The sequence below is a fragment of the Ursus arctos genome, unplaced genomic scaffold (assembly GCF_023065955.2).
Source record: "Ursus arctos isolate Adak ecotype North America unplaced genomic scaffold, UrsArc2.0 scaffold_7, whole genome shotgun sequence".
NCBI classification, from domain to species: Eukaryota; Metazoa; Chordata; class Mammalia; order Carnivora; family Ursidae; genus Ursus; species Ursus arctos.
The window spans coordinates 28,046,219-28,072,832 of record NW_026623089.1 but is presented as its reverse complement, the minus strand read 5'-3'; the positions used below and the strand labels follow the sequence as shown (position 1 = coordinate 28,072,832).

The 26,614-nt window shown below is 46.7% G+C and overlaps 2 protein-coding genes across 2 annotated transcripts in view; one reads left to right on the top strand and one right to left on the bottom strand.

Annotated features, from left to right (window-relative positions):
- Window positions 1-11,613, top strand: part of CNNM1 (cyclin and CBS domain divalent metal cation transport mediator 1) — a 55,127-nt gene extending 43,514 nt beyond the window's left edge. The window contains exons 8-11 of the mRNA XM_026493847.2: window positions 8,368-8,551; window positions 8,682-8,831; window positions 10,477-10,578; window positions 11,534-11,613. Of these exons, the coding sequence (XP_026349632.1) occupies window positions 8,368-8,551; window positions 8,682-8,831; window positions 10,477-10,578; window positions 11,534-11,613 (516 nt within the window). The remainder of the gene's footprint in view (window positions 1-8,367; window positions 8,552-8,681; window positions 8,832-10,476; window positions 10,579-11,533) is intronic.
- Window positions 11,614-15,715: 4,102 nt separating this feature from the next.
- GOT1 (glutamic-oxaloacetic transaminase 1) overlaps window positions 15,716-26,614 on the bottom strand; it is a 31,164-nt gene continuing 20,265 nt past the window's right edge. The window contains exons 8-9 of the mRNA XM_026493848.4: window positions 25,839-25,981; window positions 15,716-16,283 (exon numbers count right to left, since the gene is read on the bottom strand). Of these exons, the coding sequence (XP_026349633.1) occupies window positions 16,144-16,283; window positions 25,839-25,981 (283 nt within the window). The 3' untranslated portion in view covers window positions 15,716-16,143. The remainder of the gene's footprint in view (window positions 16,284-25,838; window positions 25,982-26,614) is intronic.

Below are 26,614 nucleotides of genomic sequence, written 5' to 3'. Positions count from 1 at the left end.
AGAACTTGAAAGTCACAGTATGGGTAAGTGGCCCAACAATATTGACTGAATGCCTGCTCTGTGCTTGTCCAGGCATTGACCAGAGACCGTGGTGAAGGAGACCGCAAGCTCCTGCCTTTCTAGAGTTTCCGTGCAGGAGGGGGCAGACAGGATAAACACGTAACCGCTACTAAGTTCAGGTAGTGATAAAGGCTATGAAGGAAACAGGGTTGTGGGAGGAACAGGGATTGGGCAGAGTTGGCAAGGGGCCTTCTTGCTTTAAAAGTACTTATCAGAGTGGGCCGAGAAAAGGGGAGGTGGGGAGAACTCAGGACAGAAACCACAGAGGCAGGGAAGAGCTCGGGGGCTCACGGATCTGAATGCCGGCACGCGGTGCGCACAGAGCTGACGCGAAATGACAGTGCAGAGGCTCACCAGCAGTGACCTGTGGTGTCCTCAGGCCGCTGGGAGCCCCTGGGATTCACCGGAAGTGCACTGGAGATTTTTGTGAAGTTGGTTTCTCAGGTCTTCCCATTTGTCTTAGTTCAGGCTGCCGTAGCAAGTTGTCAGAGACTGGGTGACTTCAACAAACACTTATTTCTCCCAGTTCTGGAGGCTGGAAGTCCAAGATCCAGGAGCCAGCAGACCCCGTGTCTGTGAGAGCCCACGTTCTAGTTTGCAAATAACCGTCTTCTTGTGTCCCCACGTGGTGGGAAGAGACGGACAGGAAGCAAGCTCTCTTCTTAGCAGGACGCTAATTCTATCCCTGAGGGCTCCCCGCTCATGACCTAACTACTTCCAAAGGCCCCACCGCCGCCTATCAGCACGTGAGGGGTTAGGATTTCAGCATATGAATTTTGGGGGGACACAAACGTTCAGTCCTTCACGTTGTTTATATAATAAGTTAGGAAATCAAGATGAGGATTTGGCTTGCTGGTCTGGGGAGGAAAAAGAATGAGATTTTGAGGCATCCTGTTTAATGAGCAACTGTGGTGAGCCCAGAGTTTTCTGGAACATCTCTAGGTGTGCATAGATTGGAGAGCACTTTCAGGGAATGGTTGGGGCAGCTCCTCAAAGAGGAATGTGTTAAGATGAACACCTAGCATTACGTTTGTAAGACTCTTCTTAAAACTGACAGGTGAGCCCTTAGACATCCGTGCCTAGAACATACGGAAAGGGGACATTCACAGCTAATGAAGAACATAAAAGGGAAGTGTCTTGCCTGACGTGAGGTGGCAGACGTGTTGAGAACCCCAAACCCGAGGCAGTTCTCAGGCGCAGTTGTCATCCTCTTGGTCAGGCCAGAAGACCATGCTGTGACCCAGGGCAACGGGGCAGCACGGAACATGGTCCTTTTTCCCACCTCGACATTTTGACACTGAGAAGACTACATGTCAGAAGTAGAAGTTGAGGGAGGCTAGAAACCAGTTAAAGTATTATTCAGAAACCTGCTTCAAATCACGGCCCCGTCTCTTAAAAACTTCAATTGTAACAGTTCTATAGAAGGGAACTTGGGGAGTTCAAGCTGTTGTGTGAATGCAAGTTGTGCTTTGTTTCCGTGCTGGTTTTCTCTTTTGTTGTTTTATATAAGATGATGCACTTACACTAAAGTTAAAAATTCCTTTCTGCTGATGTGACAGACTTGTGCAGGCCATTGTTTAGGCTGTCTTTTTATTTCCCTCCCCACCTGGCCCCCCACCACTAGCTTTTTAACAGAGGGGGAGCTTTTGAGGAATCTAAAGAGAAAACTGTGCAAGAGGGGTGGTCTCACAGCCCAAGCCCCCAGGACTGGCTGCAGCAAGATTTTGCAAGGGTTTTTCATGTCCAACAGACCGAGGCTCCAGAACAATTATTAAGTCCAGGAGTAATTTGACTTCAAGAAAAGCTACAAAATTAGATAGAAAGGTGTATCTAATGATTATCTGGGAGAGCTATTAAAGCTGTGATTATCATAGTTAGTGAATTATGAATGAAGGTACCAAAGCATCCTTATGAATTTTTAAAAATTGTATTTTGTAAAATATCATTATGAAACTCAGACTATTAGATGTCTTAACAGTCTGGATTGTGTAACCGTGACCAAGGTGCCCCATCACCATCTGATGGCAGAATCCCTAAATTGCAGGATGTTGTTTGGGGGGGTGAACGTCATGATCAGAGAGACGGCACACTGGTTGAAGGTTAACTTCTGAACACGTTGGCTGCTAAGTCAAAATGGCCAGAAGGGCACACTTACTTCTGGTTAGTTTCAAGATGATCAGATCTCCATTTCCTTTGTAATTTAGCGGCTGCTTGAGTTCCTAACAGGCCACGTGTAAGAGAAGACAATTTGAACTCAAGCTATTGCTAAGAAATGGTTGTATCCACAGTGATAAAGAGAGAATAAAAACACATTGCCTTTTGAGCTGTGGTTTGATTCCCTCAGTGAGCCAGTCAGTAAGTATTTATTGAGCATTAATAATAGTTCTAGACACCACAGGCTCTCTAAAGAAATATAAAACATATGCCCTGCCTTATTAGGAGATTAAAATCTAGTTAGGGAGAAGAAATGTAGGTGAAGCTGTAGCGACCCATGCAGGGTACTATCTAATTGATTACAAACTCATGTGGCACTTATTTTAAGCACGATAGTGCCGGAGAATGTACTAGACGTTTAAGAATTAGGAAAGAATAGGAAGAGGGACATCGATAAACAGGCGTGTGGAAGACAAGTAGGCAGAGGCGTTCAAGGGACTGTGAAGCAGCAGCTGGCCCTGTGGTTCTGTGACGGCAGGGGAGCACCACTGGTCACGCAAGTCCACATTATCAAAACCGGGCAGAGAGGTTTTGCCGTCCAACACGGGAGCCGGCAGCCACATGTGGCTGCTGAGCCCATGAAACGTGGCTCGTCCAAATTGATATGCCGTACGTGTAAAATACTGCTGGATTCCAAGGACTTAATACAAAAAAGAATGTACAATTCCCCATTCATAATTTTATGTTGATTTCACGTTGAAGTGAATTTTTTTGGGTACGTTGGCTTAAATGAAACATTAAAATTAATGTCACCTATTTGTTTTTACTTATTTTTACTGTGACTAGGAGAGAATTTTCAACTATCTATGTGACTTCCATTCTATTTCTAGCGGATAATACTGTGCTAGAGAGGAAGTTCTTGGACGGTTGAACAGGGGGAGCAAAGTGACAAAGTTATGCTTGGATCAAAGTAAAAACTTAAAAAAAAAAAAGAAGAAGAAGAAGAACTGAAGGGGGAAAAAGGAATGCTTGAATCTAGAAATGCAGCTGGGGAGAGGTTGTTTCCTGAACACATTTTCTAGAGTGGTGCTTTGTCAACAATTTCTTGGAAGGTGACATGTTGACAGGGCAATAGTTTATGATTTTTTTTTTTTTTAATTTAAAAGAGGAAGCATTGTGAAAGCTAGGCTGTGAGATGGAGAGAGAAGGTAACCAGTGGATGGTGCCTTTCCTTTTACACAACCCTCCACCGACAGTGTGGGTCCTCCCCCGACCTCTGCCCCCACCTCTGAACTGGGCACCCCCCCACCCCCACACACAGAGCCGTGCTTCTGCCCACTGGTGTGGGGTCCTGGCTGTAGTCGCCTGAATCTGCCCTCTAACACCACTGAATAGTGGTTATCTGACGTCTGTGTGAACGCTTCCATGACAGGGAACTCAGTACCTTGCAAGGAATACCAGAAACAATACTTTATTCCCAGCTCATTGTCTTACTCCAGAACAATGCTTAAAGAGGGTTGGAGTTCCTGGATCCTTGACTCCAGCCTACTTTACTAGAGGGACGAACTCACTTTTTCTTAAGAACAAAGAGAACGATCACTGCCCACTGCACATGCAGCCTGGACAGAACCTTTCCAAAAATAAACTAAATACAGCACTTCGCAACACTCCCAAGAGGCTTCTGGCGTGGGGACCGCAGCTAATGTACCAGCTGATAGGAGCCCTGAACCTGCAGATCCATTTCAGTCAAACTAAGCACACGGCCTTCCTTCTCCCTCCCTCCTGTCTTCCCTCCCTCACCGTTTCTCCTCTCTCCATCTTCCTCTTCTCATTGTCCCCGCTTGGAATCCCCTTCTTTCCCCTACTTGGTCTTTTGTTTTATTTTCTTAGTTAAGGATTTACTTTCCTAAGACGTCATCCTACTTTGGCAGCCCCTGCTCTCACTCTTACTCCAGGGGCAGAGGGACCATTGCCCCTGCCCCCAGCCCATCTCATGACGTGCTGTCCACAGTTTGGACATAACGAGATGGTAGGTTGGACCCCTTTCTTTGAAGTTAACTTGTGGAGATGGGTGTGGACGTGTTTTAAACAGTCGTTTCTAGCAGCTGGATGACAGGTTCACTGATGTTGTCTCATTATCTCTGGGCCTCTGTTATGGGCTCAGAGAGGTTAATGGTTTGGCCAATGTTGCCCAGCTTGAAAGTGGCAAAACTAGACTAAACTAGAAGCCAAATCTAAACTAACTGGTTACCCCAAAAGGGTAATATCAAGTGCTTTGTTGAGCTTATCAGGTGTCATTTAGGAAAATTTTCTGTCCTTTAAGCCAGGAGAACCTGCAAGACTCCAAAGAAAGCTTCACCTTCGGGCAGGCTATGGGCACGTTAGAGAACTGGGTTTGATTGTGACTCTGGTGCAGGCCGTGTGCCAGCTTCTTTTCGGTCATCAGATGCTGATAGACTTCAAGCCTACGAAGCAGTTATTGGGGCACCTGCCCTAAAGGATTGTGAGAGGAGGCCTAGTGCCACCAGGGACATTCACTTACAGTGTATAGAGCCCAGGCTGAGATGATTGTCCCTGGAGAGCAAGAGTAAGGATCTTTAAACCAAAATATCTAGGTTGCAGGGGTACCATTATTAGACTCTGGAGTCTCCCCCTCTGGGAACTTGGAATCCCACCGTCTCACTTCTGCTTCCATCTCCCTGGCTCCAAAGAGCGAATAGCACTTTCCCAGGCAAAGTGCACAGCGTAGGAGACAGTGCACTGGCTAGGAATCTAAAAGCTTGCTAACTCTCCGACTTTAGACAGTCCCTCAACATTTCAGGACCTCGTTATCTGTACAGGTGGGGATCACAGGAGCTCTCATACCTACCCCCCCCCCAGTCACTATGAACAGCAAGGAAAGAATACATATCCCAGTGCTCTGTAAGCCATAATGCGCTCTATGGATGGAAGGTTCCATCCTTATATCCCGACCTCTACCTGCAAAAGCAAGCTCTTGTGGGTAACACTAACACTAGGGCTTCCACCAACATCTGATCACCTAATATCCGTCCTATCTCTTTAGAATATTTATAGCACTTCCAGCAGTGTATATGATTCCCCCCCAAAATTAATCTAATGATGTTTTGAGTAAGAAAAAAGAAATTGCAAACCAATTTGGTGAAAAAGCTATCAAGCATGAATTTGTTACTGTCAGTAAATAATAAATTTATCTGTGAGCTTCCTGGTCGTACAAGCAAAGAGGGCAAACATAGTGGGGTATTTGGATTCTCATCTGGTGTAAGGAAGTACATCATTTACCTAGAGAAGGGAGCTTTTTCCTGGCAGTAATTTCTTGAAGGGTTTGTCAAACGGATTTCTATAGGACTATGGAAGGCATCAGAAAAAAAAATACATATTGGCTTCATCTGCAGTTTTGCCAGGGTTTCTGTTCTTCATATGGAGGTTTCTTATTTCACGCTTCTATGCAAGCTAGGGGTCCAGTATGAGAGCCGAGCATCAGTGAAGGCAATTATCAAGGGAAGCCAAGATAATAATTGATTACAGGGGGCGTTTCCAAGAGTCCAGAGCTGTGGTTCTCACCCGCGGTGTGCACTGGGATCACCGGGGGAGCTTTAAATGATCCTGATGTCCGTGCCCCACTCTCAGAGATTTGGATACAGTTGCTTAAGGGTGTTGCCTGAGTATCAGGATATTTTAAAGCTTCCCAAGTGATCCTCCTGTGCTGCCAGGGTTGAGAAGCGCTGTCCCAGGAGGCAGGGATAATTAGCTTGTCACTTCGATCCGTTCTCTGGAGCACTGCAAGCCCGACCCAGCAGCATGGGCTGAGTCACAGACAGTTGGCGGGGAAATCTCTGATACATGCCCGATATTCTGTGTGATTGACTCAGGATAAGGTTTAAGACTGAGCGTAGGCTCCAGAGTTGACATCTGGGGAAGTTTCGGAACCTGACTTCTCCTCTCACTTCCCAACAGAGGGGTCTGCAAAAGTCGACAATCACATTGAACCTATTGAAGACTTTAGACAAATGCTAAGTTGAGGACCCCGTCGTTGCATGCCATGAAACACAGAGTATATCATTTTGACCTGGAAAGTATCAATGCATTGCCACTTTATCTATTTGACTCCTTTAAAGGGAGAAAAACAAAAACCTGAGCAGGACTGTGGCTGATTCTAACTAGGTCTTAAGCCCGTGGTTCTCAGAGCGTGGTCTCCAAGCCCGCAGCCTCAGCATCACCTGGGAACTCGTTAGAAATGCAAACTCTCGCACACCACCCCAGACCTAGTGAATTAGAAACTTGGAGAGTGGGGTGCAGCAATCTTGTTTGAACAAGCCCTCCAGGTGATTCTGATGCTGAAGTTTGAGAATCACCGTTTTAAAGTATCAAGAGAACTGTATTTGTCCTGTCTAACGGACGACAGCACGGCGGGGGGTTGGGATCTCTGCGTGTGTGTGTCCCATAAGAATTGCCAAAAGACACGCATTCTTAATTGGTGTCTTGTGATTAGATTAGTTGGGCTTAGAATCTGCCTGAACTGCATGCAAGATATCCTGAAGTCTGTAAAGGATAATGTCCAACAGAGTAATGAGTTCCCGACTTGAGGGAAAATAGATTTCTCTGTATGAGGAGGAAACAGTCATTGTCAGGACGGTTGTCAAGGTTAGGTATTTTGGTGAAGATTGTAATCTAACATTCGGGATGAGTACTAAATAATTTTAAAACATTTTGGAGTAATTGGAGGACTGTAGGATCTAGAAAATGTAGGGAGAACATGAAAGGATAATAAAGCAGGAAAAATTAACTCACCCACTCAATCAAAATGACCAGAGCAACAGCCCACGCAGAAAAGAAAGGAGGAACGCCGCTGTGTGAGGAAGGCAGGAGTAGGACGAGCCCCAGCGGATGGAGAGTCAACCCAGAGCATGTGAGGACGGAGCAGTCTAGGCTTGACTCCAGGCCTTGGGTTCGACCATCACCCACAGCCCCCGGGGAGGCCAGGCGCGGGGCACACCCAAGCCACCAGGGAAAGGAGGGCCTGGAGCGCAGGTGCTGAGAAGCGGGCAGTTGACCAGGGGCCACTGTGGGAAGTGCCCTTGCCAGACACCAAGCCAGCTTCAAGCCACCTCTGTTCCAGTGTGGAAATCTTAACCATCCCCTCCCCCGTTTCGAGCCACGCATCCTTCCTGTTCCCACATGTGATACCACTCCCACCCCCGAAGGAAAGAGAAGCACTATGAGCAGTCTGTGGTTTTGCCCGTCTGGCTAAGTGCAACAAAGACAGGAGGAGAACACTGAAGGGGCCGTGGGACGTGGGAAGGACGTAGCGCCGTGTGCCATTTTCACTTTTCACCCAGGGCCTTTCACTGATTAGCCGTATCACGTTTCTGTGTTGGGTGGTGCAAAAACCAGCCCGATTTTACTGGAAACGATATCAGGCAGACATACACCCAGAGAACAGGGATGACCGATAAACCTTTCTGTATTCCAAAAAAGACATTTGATCCATACTCTTCCTGCCTGGAATTCTGGAAGTTCCCTTCTGGTCTGGCTAAGCCTGACTCTCTAGATGCTTTTACTTGTAGGTGAGGCTTTACACATGAGGAAAATCACGAGTCAGACTCCCATGATCTGAGGAGGCAACTGGGAGACCTCTGCTGTGCCCTTCTCCCACACGGGAGCATGAGCCCACATCCGGCCAAGTCCAAATCAGAAGTGCCTGCGGCTCTCGGGCCTCCGCTCCCAGCCTCCCGACGGGAGGACCTGGAGCAGCAGAACTTCCCTCCCCACAGTCCCCGCCCACTGACCCTTGAGAAGAGGGCCCTTAGCAATAGTATCAGCACGCCTTTAAAACTTCCCTGCGGGCAGCTACCCTGCTCACTACAGGTACCCTCCATCCTCTCCCGAGGCTCCTCCAGGTGCACCGAGGAGCCCGGAGCTAATAAAAATGAGAGTGGGGACTCACTGTCTCTCAACTGCTAGGCTGGTACAGCTTGGGAAAGGACCCAGTTCATGGATCCTAGGCCGCGAGATCCGGGGTCCTAAAGCACCCTCGTAGAGCTGCTTCCGAGCTCGGAGAAGCTGACCACATCCAGAGACCACATCCAGCTGCCCAGCTCCCCTTGAGCTCCCTCCCCCTCTGCCTTATTCTAGATCACACGGCAGCAGTACCAGAATGCGCTCACCGCCTGCCACATGGACAGCTCACCCCAGTCCCCCGACATGGAGGCCTTCACGGACGGAGACTCCACCAAAGCCCCTACCACCCGGGGTACGCCCCAGACCCCCAAGGATGACCCTGCCGTCACCCTCCTGAGCAACAGGAACAGCCTGCCGTGTAAGTCAGTGGGTGGGTGGGCTGGGCGGCCCATCCTCCCTCACCCCTGCCCAGAGCTGCCATCCTGGGCCAAGTGGAGTCTCAGGTCTTCTCCAGAACAGATTGCTCACACACTTGCTATCCTCCCCAGGCAGCCGCTCAGATGGGCTGAGAAGCCCTGGTGAGGTCGTGTACCTGAGGATGGAGGAGATGGCCTTCACCCAGGAGGAAATGACGGACCTCGAGGAGCAGAGCACGCAGCAGCTCTCGCTGTCTTCTGCAGCCATTCCTACGACAGCAGGTCAGGGAGGAAATCGGGGTCGTCGCCGTCGGGCACTGGGATGGCCCAGGGAGAGCCGGGCGAGGGACTCCAGCCCCCGTGTAATGTTTCCCACCTCCTCACACAGCGAGCGAGGGAAGGGAAACTCGCACATACCAAGCACCAGCCCCTCATCAGGCCCACCGCTCCATTCTCCCAGGAAGACAACATGTCAGGCAGTGGTAAGATCAGGTTTGCACCTGGATTCAGATCCCGGCTCCTTCATTTAGGAGCTATGCAATTTTCAGCAAGTTACATTAACCTGAGATTCTGTTTCTATTTCCTGATCTTAATAGATAAGTTTCTTCCTATGTTAAGGGATCTAAATCACGGTGGCTAGGTCATCAGGTAGCTTTGGGCATAAGTGAGATAGCTCATACGGAGGGCACCTCACAGTGCTTGGTACCGTGCTGCAGGCATAGGAGGTAGTTCTCATTAGACCTACCTGACAGATGAGGGAACTGAAGTCAGCCATCACTCTTACTGGCGGGGCTCTTCCCTTCCTTTGAGGTGATCTGTAGGACTTGTCCTGGGCTCTGAGATCATATCACCTCCCTCGGAGACTTTCAACGCTCCCGTCTTGGCAGTGGTGTTGCTCTGAGCCCCCTGTGTCCCACCAGTCCTGAGATCCGTCTGTACTGCCTCACTGAGATCTGCTTCTCAGAGCCTTTAGCCGTGCCTATGCCCCACCCCCGGCAAGGCAGCTGTTACCCCACCTGGCCGCCTAGCCCTGCTCCAGTCCGTAGTCGGAGACCCCTCAAGTCCAGAGCAATGACCCAACAAGTGCTCGTCCATTTTTGTGGTGAGACAACGTATTTGAACTTGTGGCTAACTCAGAGTATCTGGGACATACATAGTCACCACGCCAGGACCTGGATCTAGAACTGATGTTCTTTTTCTGCCTCAACACTGAATTTAGTAGCCAAAGCACGAGAAGTTTTATCAAAGGAATAAGAATGGAGAAGATAGTCTTTGGAGTTCCTCTTGTCCATCGTCCTTGTGTGATACGGGCCCTTGCGTGAGGACACTGAGCCCTGGAGAAGGGGCTTGTCTGGTCTTCACTGCATTGGAAGCAGGCTCAGCCTTGTGGCTTTGCACGTGGTGCAGTGTCCATTACCCCGCTCCGCCTCCCAGCTCAGGTTCTTACCTCACTCGCATTAAGGGCCTGGGCCTCTTCCTGGCTTTGAGATCCTGTGCCTGTCTGAAGCCCCACTGGGTTCGGTGGGAGTAGAGGCCTGTGCTTAATTGTTACTGAGTCCTGTGATTTCCTAGGTCTGAGCAAATATTGGAAGGAGATATCCCCACCTCAAGGGTCTCAAATGTGCTTTTGGTCTGGCAAAGATACTGAACAGAGAACATCACGTCCTCTTCATTGCTCTCCTGCCAAATAACGTTTGGATAGTTGGATTCTCGCTCCTGATCTCTTTGTTCCTTTTGTGGCACTAAAAAGACCCTTGCTAACTAACGAGAGCCCACAGCTCCGTGGGCATCCCTCCCTGTTGCGGCCACCACGGCCTTGGCTCTGGTTTTGAACTGCCACCTGCTGAGTGACATCAACCAGAATCCCCCTTCCTAGATCCCTGGGCGTTGGGGAGACTTGAGTTCTTTCTTCTGTCCTTTCTCTCAGCATCAGATAGTGAATGTTGTAACATCAACCTGGACACAGAGACCAGCCCCTGCAGTAGCGACTTTGAGGAAACCGTGGGCAAGAAGCTGCTGAGAACTTTGAGTGAGTAGCTCTTCACCCAGATGAGAGCCTCCCACCACCTGGTTACTAGAAAAAGCATGTTAGGGTATTACTCCTGGAGGAGGAACCATTGACTCCTCGTGGGAACCTGATGACGTACACCTGTGAAAATCCGTAACAGGGCCTGGGCCAGTACTGTGCCCTTGATAGTTTGGGGATGTGTCCCATTTGGTTGGTGGTCATCTAGGACAGGAGTCTGCAAGCCATGGCCATGGCCAAATCCTGACCTCCCTCTCCGGCCTGTTCTTGTAAATCAAAACTTACTGGGTGGTAGACCCATTTGTTATCTGTGGCCACAGTGGCAGCGTTGAGCAGTTGCAGCAGGGACCAGATGGCCTGCAAAACCTCTAAGATTTACTATCTGATCCTTTAAAGAAAGAATTTGTGTCCAGGAGACTCAGTAGAAAGGAAAGCCATATACTTCATGGAAGGAAGTCGATAGCAGAAAGAACAAGGTGAAAAATACTCCTTCCTAAAAGCAACAGAGCTGGGAACAGATTGCCCCTCCCTCCTTGAGGACAATTATGTGATCACCCCACCTGCCCCATTGCAGAAGGAGGGCTGTTTCCAAGCTACAGAACGTAGATCCGTGGGCATGGCTCCCAGCTACACCCACCAAAACCCTGGCTAATGGAACGTCGAAGGCTGGGAGACCAGTCTTCTCTCAGGGGTGTGGCCGTGAGTCGGACCAGGGCCTTCAGAGGATGGAGAGGTGATCTTGAGGCATTACTCAATCCTCTGGGGGGAAATCTCCATTCCACTGACACTCGCCTGGCTTTTTGGATATCAGGTAGAAGGTGTTGCCCTAATCCTTCAAGATGTGAATATGCTGGTCTCTACCAGGAGTCCGTGCAGATGACGTCCTGCCAAACTGTCAAGGGCTTTGCGTTTCTGCTCCTTCCTGGCCGGAGACTGATCCTTACAAATTGTTTTCCAGGTGGTCGAAGACGGAAGAGGTCGCCCGATGGAGAGAGAGCCTCCGAGGAGAATTCCAATTTGATGCCTCTGATCACATGACGGGGCAGACAGTGTTTGCTGGGTGTGTGAGATTCAGCTTTGAGGGAGAACCCACCCTCCCATCTTCTGCGTCTCCCGAGGCCTCCCACAGGTGACAGAGCATTCTGCTTTCCTTACCACCTCCTCACCCCTAGCTGTCAGTTTGGCAGATTTTCCCTTGTTGCCTCCAGTTTGACTCAGAGCCTTGCTGTGGCCATCATGGATGCAGGTGCCTCCGAACGGTCTCTTCCACAGTACTGTCTGGGACTGGAGAAGAAATGACCCCAAGCTGACAATGCCACTCTGGGACCCCTGACTCCGTTTGTGTTCTTTGGGATCCCCGATGCCATATTTCATGCTTCGCTTAGCTCAGAAGGGGCCACCGGCTCAGAGGCAGTGGAGTAGCTGGTGTGAGGCTTAGTGCGGGAGGTGCGCTGAGATTTCCTCCCGGACTTTACGGCAGTGGGACCCGGCTAGGTTGGCATGGGATGGTACAGAACAGAAAACTGCCGGTGACCGGTTTCCTGTTAGATAAGGGTTCTAGCAGCCAGGGAAGCGTGTCTGGCTGGAATGAATGGAAGGACTGTGAGATGGAACCTCAAGTCACCGTTTTTTCCCAGGGACACATCTTTTTGGCTCCCATTCAGCAGTTCTTGATCCAACAATAAATCTGCTCTGGAAGAGGAGGAGCAGAGAGCAGAGACCCTTTTGGGAGCCAGAGATGGAACTTCAGGTTTTAAGTTGAAATCAAAGCAAACAAAAACTTAACGTAGAAAAATTCTAAGCCGTTAAAGCAAGTTTAGCCATGACAAACCAAAGAGTGCCCAGGTCAGCCAAGAAGGATGCAAGCTCTCGTGGGACTTCAGTGTGCATTACACAGGAACACTGAAGAATCGCTCTTCTTTTTCATCTGTTCCCACCCCACCCTACCCCTTACTCCTCCCCAGCAGGTCCGCTAAGTGTACTTTATTCCAAGAACTTACTAGATCTTATTTCACCTGGATGTTGGGGCAGATGCAATTCCAAGTATGGCCACCAGATGGCAGAATGACTCCATACCTACTTCAAGAATAAAATTCAGATCACTACCCACACAACCAACCAACCTTCAGGGGAAATGTGGGGTTAAGTGAAGGTTGTCTTTGGGACACCTGTCTCCTTTCTATCTCCCATCTCTTGAGTTTCCTCTGTCAGGGATCCAGTGATCTCATTCGCCTGCTCAATCTCCAAACCATTCCCAAAACTTTCCCTGGGATATACTATCCAGGCTTACCTTGCCTTCCCCCAAAACCATTAATCTCACCCCCCCACACCCATTCAATCAGCAATCACAGGGGGAGAGGGGGAGACTGATAATTCCTCTGGGTTATTTGCATCTCAAAAGAAAGTGCTAACCCAAAGGAACCTTTAACTCAGGGGTTCTTAATTTGGGGGTCAGTCACCCCAGGTGGGTCCATTATTGGACTTCAGAGGGTCTGTGAAACCCCTAATACTGTCAGAGTTTAATGTATGTGTTCTTATGTGTGTTGTCCAGAGGGCTAAAGCTTTCATGAGATTCTCAAAGGTCTCAGACCCACAAAGGGTTAAAAACCACTATTTTAGTGAAACTTTCAGCCCAAAGTTTCTGCAATGCAGAGTGAAGTGAATAGGGGGCAGTTTGAGACAGACTTTGAGAGACAAGTGGTCTTCTCCGGTGTTTATCAAACCGATGGGGAAAGCTGGCACCCACCAAGAAGTCAAGGTCTTTGGAAATCCTTGGCACACCCCAGGGTACTGTTACCACACCCCCACGTAACTTTGTCCCCACTTCCCCACCAAACCAGAGCAGGTGTTGCAGATGGGAGGGCCACAGCACGTGGAAGGAAAGCCTTTCCAGCTGGAGATGCCCTTTCCAGCAATGGATGATTGACTTCTCCCCCCTTGCCTGGCTCTGCCTGAGGCTCAGCAGTGCATGACCCCTAGAGAACCCCACAGCTGCCACCCACCCCCAACACCTACTCCTGCCTAATAGGAAGAGGCAAAGTGTCAACCCCTCCGTGCTGGGCACCTGAGACCCAAACCAGCCAACAGTGAGTTTCAAGCAAGAACTCTCATCATGCAGTCTTCTTGCCCGGCTGGCCATTGGCCCAACGGGGCCTGCCTGGCTAGTCTTCGTTTCATTATCCCTCAGGCCACAGGGCTCAGGCCACTGCTGTTGTTAACTTACATCCATCCCTTTGCAAAATCCCAAAGGAGCCTGTCACCACTCCCCTCCCTATTCCCTGCTCCGTTCCCCGAGATTTTCTTCAGGTTAAAAAAAAAAAAGTTTAAAAAAAAGGACTTTAAAATAAAGCATTTATGAAGCTTAATAAATTGTAAATAATTTTTAAATAAAATGAAAAAGCTTTTCCCGGAATGTTTTTCTTGCCCCTGGAAGAGCTCAGTTCTAAAGTGATTTCACATTGGAGATGAAGGCTGGGGGGAGCACACGGAGTTCTCTCAGCCCAGGCCCACCTGCCGAAGAGGGGGGCTCTCAAGGCCCGGTGTGAGGCTGCAGCTAAGGTTACAGGAAAGCACTGGCGCTCTACTCTGGGCCCCAGATGGGTTAGGTTTTGCTGCAGCGAATGCCAGCAATGAAAAGTAAAACCCAAATGAGAAGCCAGAGTGTGAATGAGGACAAGAAGTACTAAGTCGGTCGTGAGAAGGACTGGCATTTGTTGAACCCACATGATGGGCGAGGCACTGTGCTGGGCGCCTTCCAAGTTCAAGGTCTTGGGGGCCAGCCCCTGAGACAATGTGCTGGGCGCACTGCCTCGCCTCCGCAGACCCTTTGGAGAGGAACCAAAGTGGCACAACTCCAGCAGTTTCCAACCAGAGGCTGGGAAAAGTCACAGGGGAGTGGGCCGGGCGTATTGGTCAATGTTAAGCCAACCAGTGCCAGGAGGCAACAGCCAGACAGGTGAGAAGGTAGGTGTGTTTGGGCATTTAGCGTCTTTGTGGAAGGAAGGTTGGAATTTGACACCTACCGTGAGGTTTCTCAAGCCCCCACCAAGGTCAAGGTCAATGAGTGGCCTATGGACAACCACAGATTCCTCCCAGGAGCCCCCCCAGAGTCTGCTACCCTTACTAGCAATAATCATAAATGACAGTAGCAGCTGTCTGGGCGAAGACTTTCTGTGCCAAGTACTGTGCTCATTTCTGACTCAAAACCAAAAACTTCCTGCGAAGTTCAGTTTACGAAACGGGCTCTGAGTCACTAAGTGGCTTGCTCAAGGGTACCCGGCCAGGAAGCGGCAGAGTCTGGAGGTGGGAGTGCCCCTCCTCCAGAGGAGACGACATGTGTCAGAGACAGTCCTGCCTCTGAGATTCGCAGCGTGTGCCTGCAGGAGAGGCCCCGAGAAGTCCGACTACGGTAAAGAAATCTGTGGAACTCCCTAAGCCCAGCTCTCCCCAAACCAAACACGAAACACTTTTTTCACGTGAGCTCGGAGGGGACTAGAACACTGAGGGGAACACCAGCCGGTATGTCAGGATAGACTGAGGGCCCAATTCCCGTTGATTGGAGCTTTAACACAAAAGCATATTTCAACACTTTGGTAGGGACATTTTCATTTAAAGAAGTGTTTTTAATCATTTTTTCACTCGTGTCTTCCCCTGAGAGAAAAACTAAATTCTCCCTAACAAGAGAAATGAAATACTAAGAACCTAGACTTTATGGGGTAGGTCTGCCCGTTGGAGGGCCACACACCATTTTAATGTCTCAGGCTTCTTTGGCCCCCTTGGAGGCACTGTCACCTTCTAGTTTTTTCTCTAGCAACTAGCAAATCCCTCTAGAGCATTCATTTTAAACTGTGGGTTACAACCCATTAGTGGATCACAAAATCAATTCCATGGGTCTCAATCAACTTACATGTCTTTAGTGAAACAGAACCCAACAGGACAGAAAATATCCGAACACACTGCTCACAGAAGGGTAAATACTGTTGTGTTAAAGTTCCATTTCAGTTAAGTGTGGGTGTGGGTGCGTGTGTGTATGAGAGAGAGAGAGAGAGAGAGGCAGAGAGAGAGAGGTGTAAGTCTATTTCTTACCTTGCTTGCCCTAAGGGACACAACCATGCAAGAAGAGCAGGAGACAGACACTGGGTAGAGATGACAAGTTTTAATGACACAGCCAACACTCACAATCGCAGTTGGCTCTTCAGACAATCTGATCTTTGGGGCAGGATTTTGTGCAGAGTCAAGCAATACAGAGAAGCACAGGAGCGAGAGGCAACATTCTGGCTTCTAGAGCGGGAGCAAGATAACTACGTCTCATGATCAAAATTCCTTTTTATTCTTCTTAAATAAAAACCTTAATTTGCTCTGGCCTTGCAAGGGGCTCTGATCCCAGGCCCCCGTTTCTTTACAAGGGAGGCTGGCCTCGTGTGGGGCCCCTTAAACAGAGGCCACCTCACCAGAGCAGATCAGCCCTCCGGGGTCTCCCTCCGTGATACACACAGCGAGGTGTTGGCGCAGGCAGGGGACACGCGGGACAGAGGGCCGCTTTGGTGGTGCTGGTCGGGTGGTGTTTCTTCACTGGATTTTGGTGACTGCTTCATGGATGGAGGTGGCCACATAATCTAGATTTTTCGTGGTTAAGCCACACATGTTGATACGACCACTGGGCAGCAGATAGATGTGCTTTTCGTTGACCAGATATTCAACCTGCTTGGCTGTTGAAAACCAAAAGGAACACGATGAGAGTCGTAGCCCTCTCAGCAACAGGTGTTCAGAGATTCCATGACAACTGCCATTTTTCCCTCTTTCCCCCAACACAGAGAAGCAAAATAAAAGGAGCTAATTTGTCCAATTCAAAAACATAGGGAAGTATGCTCATTCGATTCCTATTTCTAGGCCCCAGAAAGTTTAATATGGCTCCTCCTGATGGGAAATTTTAGTCTGGGACTACCTCTCAACGGAAGCTCGCATGTTACCTTCACCGGGACACCCTTTTCAAAACAACCCTCAGACTTAAGCACATCCCATTGATATGAAAAACTGGTTTGAAGTGCTTCCATTAGCTCTTCCTTCACCCCTGGAAGGAAGGGGGTTTGCTTACCCCCAAACACACAGCAGCAAACTCCCTTTGACGTTTCCTTCTCACAACGCACCGTGCAAGGCCCGTGCTAGAGGCAGTGGGTGAGCGCTGCATGCGGGAACCACAGGCTGAGACGCTGCCAAGGCCCCTGTGACCTGGCCCTTCTCAGGTCCCTCATTCACACACACACAGGAGGGCTAGCCCGCGTGTTTGCCGAAATGCTCACATAGGAAACAGCAAGGGACTGCCTAGCCTTCCCTTATGCCAGAATCTCTAGAGATTTTTGGTTTATTGCAAAGCCACGAGACAATTTTATTTGATTTTTGCCTGACTAATTAGCACTCTTAATTAGTACCATTTTGAAGGAATGGGTAATTGTCATGGACTGAATGTTTGTGTCCCGCCAAAACTTCTAGGTTGAAATGCTAACCTCTAATGTGATGGTGTTAGGAGCTGGGGCCTCTGGCAGGTAACGAGGTCTGGGTGACGCCCGGAGAGTAGAGCCCTGCGTCAGCAGGACTGCCCTTGTGAGAGACTAGAGAGCTGGTGTGCGTGTGTGCGCATGTGCTCTCTTTCCCTTTTACGCCCAACACGGGAGGACACAGCAAGGCAGCCAGCTGCAAACTAGGAGAGAGCCCCCACCAGAACTGACCACGCTGGCCCCCTGATCTCAGACTGCCCCGCCTCCAGAACCGTGAGAAAGAAACGTCTGTTGTTGAAGCCTCCTAGCCCCTGGTATTTGGCTACATCAGCCCAAACTCGGATGGCAATAAAATCTTAATAATCAGAGGAACAGAGGGAGGCAAGAGGGCATTCGAGTAGGGGAGCTCATTTCATCTGGTCCCTTGAATTTAGCTAGATAACTATCAAATCATTCTGAACACCTAGGAATTCAACCTGAGATCTAAGAAAGGAATTGCTGGAATTCTACAAATAGAAAGACCACCACTTTTTGCAAGGTATGCAGTGAATCGGAGGGGATTTATTGGAAGATAAATGGCAGAGGAGGGAGCCTCCCTAAGCCAGCTACTGGAAGTGATAGAGCCCTGGGGCGCAAACTCGGAACTTTTAGAAATCTGCTCTGGTAAGAGACATCCCTGCCTGAAAGGTGCTCAGTTGGCCAAGAGGGGCAGAATCCTAGGTGGGACAGAGCGGTCTCAGGATCCCCGGGCTCACGGAAAGAGTGGGGGTGCCCGAGCCACTCCAATGCTTGGGAAACCCACTACAGTCAGTGAGCTCGGGAATGGCCTCTCACCTCGGTTTGCCATCAACCAGGGACCTGCTGCAGAATTGGGTGACTGCTCTCCATCCAGGGGGGCCCCTGCAAGCGGCAGGCCCTCGGCAGCCCTCCTCCCTCCCCGAGGACTGACTCGGGAGCACACCGCAGGGGGCTGCAGAGCCTGGCGCACACAAAAATGAAGACTGCATTTCCCCGAGAGGTTACTGAAGAGAGAAGGCCACGATCATTCAGCTCTGGGGCTGGAGATCAGGGCTTGGCCATTTTCATTTTCATCCTCTGAAACGACTCGGAAAACCTTCGGGGAACAAAAGCCACACAGAAGAACCCGAAGCAGCTTACACTGAGCCTGGCCCCCTGGAAAGGGGCGGTGCAACTCCATCCAGGCAGACACCTGAGAGCCAGCGCAGCAGGCCCCCCCAGAACACCAGGCGAATGCCAAGTTTACCGAGCACCCAGAACTGCACAACTCCAGCACTAGAGGAAGATAGTATATAGAATTTGACGTTTCTTCTTATGATTCTTTCATCTTTCAGTTTAAAATTTTCCTTTTTTTTTCTTTTTTTCCCTTTCAACTAGTTTCTTATTTTATCAACTCTTTATTTTTAAGTCATTTTTTAACACTCATTTTTACATTTACATTTTATAGATATACTCTTCATTTCTGGCTTCTGGCTTCCTTTCACCGTATTCAGTTTTGGTTTTGTATATATATGTTTTGCTTTCTTTACAATTTTGGGATTGAGTGTCTTCTAACAAACAGACCAAAATACACCCAGGAACAGGTGGATCACCCTGTTTTGTCCACCTGGGAGATTATATTCCCTCTTCCCTGACCCCCCTCTTTTTTTTTCTTTTTCCTTTCATTTTGGTTTATGACCTCTTTGCACTTGTCTAGTGTTTTGCTTTGGTCGTGGTTGATATTTTGATTTTGTTCCCTCATTCATCCATTCTTCTCTGGGCACAATGACTAGAAGGAGGAATTCACAACAAAGGAAAGAACCAGAGGTAATACTCTCTGCTCCAGATCTAATCCATATGGATGTAAGTAAAATGGCAAAGCTGGAATTCTGGATAACGATTATAAAGTTACTAGCTGGGCTTGAAAAAAGCATAAAAGACACTTGAAAATCTCTTCGTGTAGAAATAAAATCTAATCAGGCCAAAATTAAAAATGCTTTAACTGAGATGCAGTGTAAATTGGATGCTCTAACAGCCAGGGTAAATGAGGCAGAAGAGAGAGTTAGTGACAGAGAAGACAAGATGATGGAAAGGCAGGAAGCTGAGGAAAAGAAAGAAAAAAAAACTAATGGATCATAAGGGGAGGCTTTGAGAAATCAGCAATATCTTCAAGTGAAACAATATTAGACTTATTGGGGTCCCAGAGGAAGAAGAAAGAGAGAGAGGGACAGGAGGTATATTTGAGAAAATCATAGCTGAGAAGTCCCCTAATCTGGGGAAGGAAACAGGCATTCACGTTCAAGAGGTAGAGAGAACACCCCCCAAAATCAATAAAAACAGATCAACACTCCAACATATAATAGTGAACCTTGCAAATTTCAGAAATAAAGAGAAAATCCTGAAAGCAGCTTGAGGAAAAAGCTCCTTAACCTACAGTGGTAGAAACATTAGATTGGCAGCAGACCTATCCACAGAGACCTGGCAGGCCAGAAAGGGCTGGCATGATATATTCAGGGAACTAAATGAGAAAAACATGCAGCCAAGAATACTTTATCCAGCAAGGCTATCATTCAGAATAGAAGGAGAGATAAAGAGCTTCCAGGACAAACAAAAACTAAAAGAATTTGTGATCACTAAACCAGCCCTGCAAGAAATATTAAATGGGCTTCCTGTAAGCGGAGAGAGAGCCCCAAAGTAACATAGACCAGAAAGAAACAGAAACAATCTACAGAAACAGGGACTTTACAGGTAGTACAATGGGACTAAATTTATATCTGTGAATAGTCACTCTGAATGTAAATGGGCTAAATGCTCCAATCAAAAGACACAGGGTATCAGCTTGTTTAAAAAAGCAAGACCCATCCATATACTGTCTATAAGAGACTCACTTTAGACCTAAAGAAACCTCCACATTGAAAGTGAGGGGGAGGAGAACCATTTATCAAGCCAATGGACATCAAAAGAAAGCTGGAGCAGCAATCTTCATTATCAGACAAATTAGATTTTAAACAAAAGACTACAGTAAGGAATGAAGAGGGACACTATATCATACTTAAAAGGTCTATCCAACAAGAAGATCTAACAATTATAAATATTTATGCTCCTAACTTGGGAGCAGCCAATTATATAAACCAATTAATAACCAAATTAAAGAAACATATTGATAATAATACAATAATAGTAGGGGACTTCAACACCCCACTCACAGCAACAGATAGATCATCTAAGCAGAAGACCAACAAAGAAGCAAGGGCTTTGAATGACACACTGGACCAGATGGACTTCACAAATATACACAGAACATTCCATCCTAAAGCAACAGAATACACATTCTTCTCAAGTGCACACGAAACTTTCTCCAGGAGAGATCACATCCTGGGTCACAAATCAGGTCTCAACCGGTACCAAAAGACTGGGATTATTCCCTGCATATTTTCAGACCACGATGCTTTGAAACTTGAACTCAATCACAAGAGGAAATTACTAAGGAACTCAAACACTTGGAGGTTAAAGAGCATCCTACTAAAGAATGAATGGGTCAACCAGGAAATTAAAGAACTAAAAAAATTCATGGAAACAAGTGAAAATGAAAACACAACTGTTCAAAACCTTTGGGATACAGCAAAGGTAGTCCTAAGAGGGAAGTACATAGCAAAACAAGCCTTTCTCAAAAAAATTAGGAAAGTCTCAAATGCACAAACTAACCTTACACCTAAAGGAGCTGGAGAAAGAATAGCAAATAAAGCCTAAAACAAGCAGGGGAAGAGAAATAAAAAGATTAGAGCAGAAATCAATGAAATAGAAACCAAAAGAACAGAACAGATCAATGAAACTAGAAGCCGATTCTTTGAAAGAATTAATAAGATCGATAAACCACTGGCCAGACTTATCCAAAAGAAAAAAGAAAGGACCCAAATTAATAAAATTATGAATGAAAGGGGAGAGATCACACCTAGCACCAAGGAAACAGAAACAATTTTAACAACATATTATGAGCAACTATATGCCACACATTAGGCAATCTGGAAGAAACTGATGCATTCCTAGAAATGTATAAACTACCAAAACTGAAACAGGAAAAAATAGAAAGCCTGAACAGACCCACCAGCAAGGAAATTGAAGCAGTAATAAAAAATCTCCCAACAGATAAGAGTCCAGTACCAGATGGCTTCCCAGGGGAATTTTACCAAACATTTAAAGAAGAACTAATACCTATTCTTCTGAAGCTGTTTCAGAAAATAGAAAGGGAAGGAAAATTTCCAAATCATACTATGAGGCCAGCATTACCTTGATCCCAAAACCAGACAAAGACCCCACCAAAAAGGAGAATATAGACCAATATCCCTGATGAATATGGATGCCAAAATTCTCACCAAGATACCTGCCAATAGGATCCAACAGTATATTAAAAGGATTACTCACCACTAACAAGTGGTATTTATTCCTGGGCTGTAAGGATGGTTTAACATTTGCAAATCAATGTGATACATCACATTAATAAAAGAAAGGACAAGAACCATATGATCCTCTCAACTGATGCAGAAAAAGCATTTGACAAATACAGCATCCTTTCTTGATTAAAATTCTCCACAGTGTAGGGATAGAGGGAACATACCTCAATACCATAAAAGCCATCTATGAAAGTAAATATCATTCTCAATGGGGAAAAACTGAGAGCTTTTCCCCTAAAGTCAGGAACATGACAGGGATGCCCACTCTCACCACTGTTGTTCAACATAGTACTAGAAGTCCTAACAACAGCAATGAACAATAAAAAGAAATAAAAGGCATTCAAATTGTCAAAAAAGTAGTCAAACTCTCACTCTTCGCAGATGACATGATACTTTATGTGGAAAACCCAAAAGACTCCACCTCAAAATTGTTAGAACTTGTACAGGAATTCAGCAAAGTGGCAGGATATAAAATCAATTCAGAGAAATCAGCTGCATTTCTATACACTACCAATGAGACAGAATAAAGAGAAATTAAGGAGTCGATCCCATTTACAATTGCACCAAAAACCATCAGAGACCTAGGAATAAGCCTAACCAAAGAGTTACCTCTAGGATAGGATCTGTACTCTAAAAACTATAGAACACTTATGAAAGAAATTGAGGAAGACACAAAGAAATGGAAAAACATTCCATGTTCATGGAAGAATAAATATTGTTAAAATGTCTATGCTCCCCAGAGCAATCTATATGTTCAATGCAATTGCTATCAGAATACCATCAACATTCTTTACAGAGCTGGAACAAATAATCCTAAAATTTGTGTGGAACCAGAAAAGATCTCAAATAGCCAGAGGAATGTTGAAAAAGAAAACCAAAGTTGGTGGCATCACTGGACTTCAAGCTATATTACAAAGCTGTAATCATCAAGACAGTATGGTACTGGCACAAAAACAGACACACAGATCAATGGAACAGAATAGAGAACCCAGAAATGGACCCTCAACTCTATGGTGAACTAATCTTCGACAAAGCAGGAAAGAATATCCAATGGAAAAAAGTCTCTTCAACAAATGGTGTTGGGAAAATTGGACAGAAGAATGAAACTGGTCCATTTCCTTACACCATACTCAAAAATAGACTCAAAATGGATGAAAGACCTACATGTGAGACAGGAATCCATCAAAATCCTAAAGGAGAACACAGACAGCACCCTCTATGACCTCAGCTGCAGCAACTTCTTGCTAGACATGTCTTCAAAGGTAAAGGAAACAAAGGCAAAAAAGAACTACTGGACTTCATCATGATAAAAAGCTTTTGCACAGCAAAGGAAACAGTCTACAAAACCAAAAGACAGACGACAGAATGGAAGAAGATATTTGCAAATGACATTTCAGATAAAGGACTAGTATCCCAAATCTGTAAAGAACTTATCAAACTCAAACCCAAATAACAAATAATCCAATCAAGAAATGGGCAAAAGACATGAACAGGCATTTCTCCAAAGAAGACATCCAGATGGCCAAGAGACACATGAAAAAATGCTCAACATCACTGGGCATCAGGGAAATACAAATGAAAACCACAATGAGATACCACCTCACACCAGTCAGAATAGCTAAAATTAACAAGACAGGGAACAACAAATGTTGTGAGGATGCAGAGAAAGGGGAACTCTCCTACACTGTTGGTGGGAATGCAAGCTGGTGTAGCCACTCTGGAAAACAGTATGGAGGTTCCCCAAGAAGTTAAAAACAGAGCTACCCTATGGCCCAGCAATCGCACTACTGGGTATCTACCCCAAAGATACAAATGTAGTGATGCGAAGGGGCACCCCAATGCTGATAGCAGCAATGTCCACAATAGCCAAACCATGGAAAGAGCCAAGATGTCCACTGAAAGACGAATAGATAAAGAAGATGTGGTTCATATATACAATGGAATATTACTCAGCCATCAGAAGGGATGAATACTTAACCATTTATATTGACATAGATGGTACTGGAGGGTATTATGCTGAGCGAAATAGGTCAATCAGAGAAAGACAATTATCATATGGTTTCACTCATCTGACGAATATAAGAAACAATGCAGAGGATCATAGGGGAAGGAAGGGAAAACTGAATAAGAAGTCATCAGAAAGAGACACAAACCATGAGAGACTCTTAACTATGAGAAACAAACTGAGGGTTGCTGGAGGGGAGGTTGGGGGGGAAAAGGGTAACTGGGCGACAGGCATTAAGGAGGGCATGTGATGTGATGAGCACTGGGTATTATATGCAACTGATGAATTACTGAACATTGTATCTGAAACTAATGATGTATTATATGTTGGCTAATTGCATTTAAATTTAAAAAAATAATCAGAGGAACAAACACTACGTGCCAGGCAGTGTTCTAAGCACTTTATAGTAACTCAGTTAATCTTGATAATAACCTTGTCTTTCCCATTGTACAGATAGCGCAGAGGGAAGTTAGAAGACCTTAGTCTTCTAAGCTAGTCAGTGGTGGGTCTGCGATTTTAAGGCAGGCAGTGTAACTCCCAAGTCTGAGCTCTTAGCCATGAGGCTAAGCTGCCTCCGTATGGAAGCAGAAAATCTGGACCCTGTACGCAGGGCTACCATGGACCCTTCCAAACAAAGTGACCTTCCGAATTAGCCTTGGCCAGCGTGAACTGTGTGAATTACAGTCATGCGAGGAGACGAGGCCTAACCTCACACACCATCAGAGCCACAGGCACACCATGTCTAAAGCTGAAGCCCCACTGGCAGGCGTGGTTCCAGGGCTCCAACCCTGTTTTTTGTTTATTTTTAAGATTTTATTGTTAAGTAATCCCTACACCCAGTGTGGGGCTCAAACTCATAACCTCGAGATCACGAGTTGCATGCTCCACCACTGAGCCAGCCGGGTGCCCCAACCCTGTTTTGTTTTGTTTTGTTTTTTAAATGAAAATGAAACTTCTCTGCATTTTTCAGGGGCAGGGAGCATCACAGCTGAGAAGCTAAACTTATGGACTCTTTCCCAAGAAAAAGGCCAATACGCCTACACACAATTTTTCAAATATCAGTTCAGGGGCTTCACAGATGTCCTAGAGTAGGACACAGACGACAGGCGGCAAACCCCTGCTGTGAGGGACAGAATGTCATAAAGGAAGCACCGGCAGCGTGAGCACGGCAGAACCGAGGCGGTGGGTGCAATCCCTGCAACTGCTCTGTTCTAACATTTCTCCCAATAAAATGTTGGGAGGGAAAAACAAAACCAAAAACATGTTTTTGAAAAGGGTAAAGAGTGCCAGGTGCTAAAAATATAACTTCCATGTTACAGGCACAGGTCTGTTCTCACCATTTTTAAACTCATAATAAAACCGACTTCCTACTCTGGAGAGTGGGATAATACGGGTATTTCATGGGGAGACATCCCCACCTTGTGAGCCTTTAGAATACACTACTAAATACCATTTCCATTACACTTAATATTTTAAGAACCGTAAAGGATGATTTTACCTATTTAAGCGAACTAATGCCCTACTCCAGAATCACGAGGACACCTATAGCTAACTGACTTCTACTTTTTGGGAAGCCTCATTTGCCCCCAAAGTATTCCTAGGGGTCTACAATATACAGTTGCCACCACCTTTCTTGTTTATATTTCCTTCTGCTTTTTCTGAGCTCATTTCACACAGGCACCCTGATGGCCCTGGTTTACTGTGTTGCCCAGCACCTCTGATGTTCCATTTACTTACCCACACCAGGCACAAACTGTCCCTAGAGCCATGGGGACACAAGCGCCACACACAGGCGAGTAGCCACATCAGCACTATGTGACCCATGGCTTGCCTAGTAGGTGCTCAGGAATTACTTACTAAATGAATGAATCCTCTATCCGCAGAAGGACAACTTTCAATGGGCTCTCAACTCCAACTCCCAATCTAAGTTCTTATTTATGAAATAGAAAGATCACTCCATCACCTCTTTTTTCAGGGCAATGCTTGGAGACTAGGGAAGACCAGTTAAGACATTAGGTCCCTGAATAATCAGGTATAATAATTATACTTAGGATTAAGGAAAAGACTAAAGGTGCCTGAGCATTTACGAGAGACCTTTCATAAAGCAAGGCTCCGGGCTACAAACGCTGTTACTTCCCAGCCCACAAAAATGAAAATACCCTAGTTACAGGTCAGTAGGTTTTCACTAAGAAAACCTAACTTGTTCTGGCCCAAAGTCATGGTTGACCAAAGAGGTGACAGCTAAAGGAGCCAAACCCAAGAACCTGGAGAGCTGTGTCTGATGGTGAGCATTCGAGGTGGTTGGGGGACACTTACGGTTCAAGCCGGTGAAGCTGAACATTCCAATTTGCTCAGTGATGTGGTTCCAGGTTCCAGGAGTCTTGAGGGCTTCTAAGCGTGCCCTGAGTTCAGATCTCATGGTCAGAATCCGGTCAGCCATTGTCTTCACGTTACCTGTCCTGAGTGGACAGCAATATAAATATCAATCCAGATAGGACGGATAGATGGCTCACAGAAGCACGCAGGTTTAAAAAATGTTATTTAATCTACATGCTGAAAATGAGATCACGACCTGCCTGTGACAGTACGTGGATGCCGGGATGGGTGGACGAGCAGACCAGAGAGAGACTTACCAGGCAGGAGGAAGGGAGTGAGCTTCTGATGGGGTTTAGTGCTCGTCTTGGATCTACTGGCAGTAATACCACTCATGTTTTAACCCAGAACTCACCTAGGTATTGACCCAGACGGGACAATGTATTTTATCAGGCCTAATTAAGTAGACGGGAGATTTAGCTACTATATAAAAATTACTGTTTCAAAATAAGGCAAAATATATGCAAATTAAATAAGAATGAAGAGTCCCCAAATTGTCACACTGACTTGCAGCTGGGTAATCTATTCTACCAGGAATTCCTTCCTGTGTTTCCCAACTGTTAGGGAGGAAGCCTAGTGCTGGGAGGGCAGGGGAAACTCCCCATTCATCGAGTGCTTCCTCCTCTGCGCCGACGCTGGGTTACTCACACGTGTGTGTGATACTCATGGGAGTAGGTGCCAGCCTCATTTTACAGAAGGACCTGAGACTCAGTTTAAAG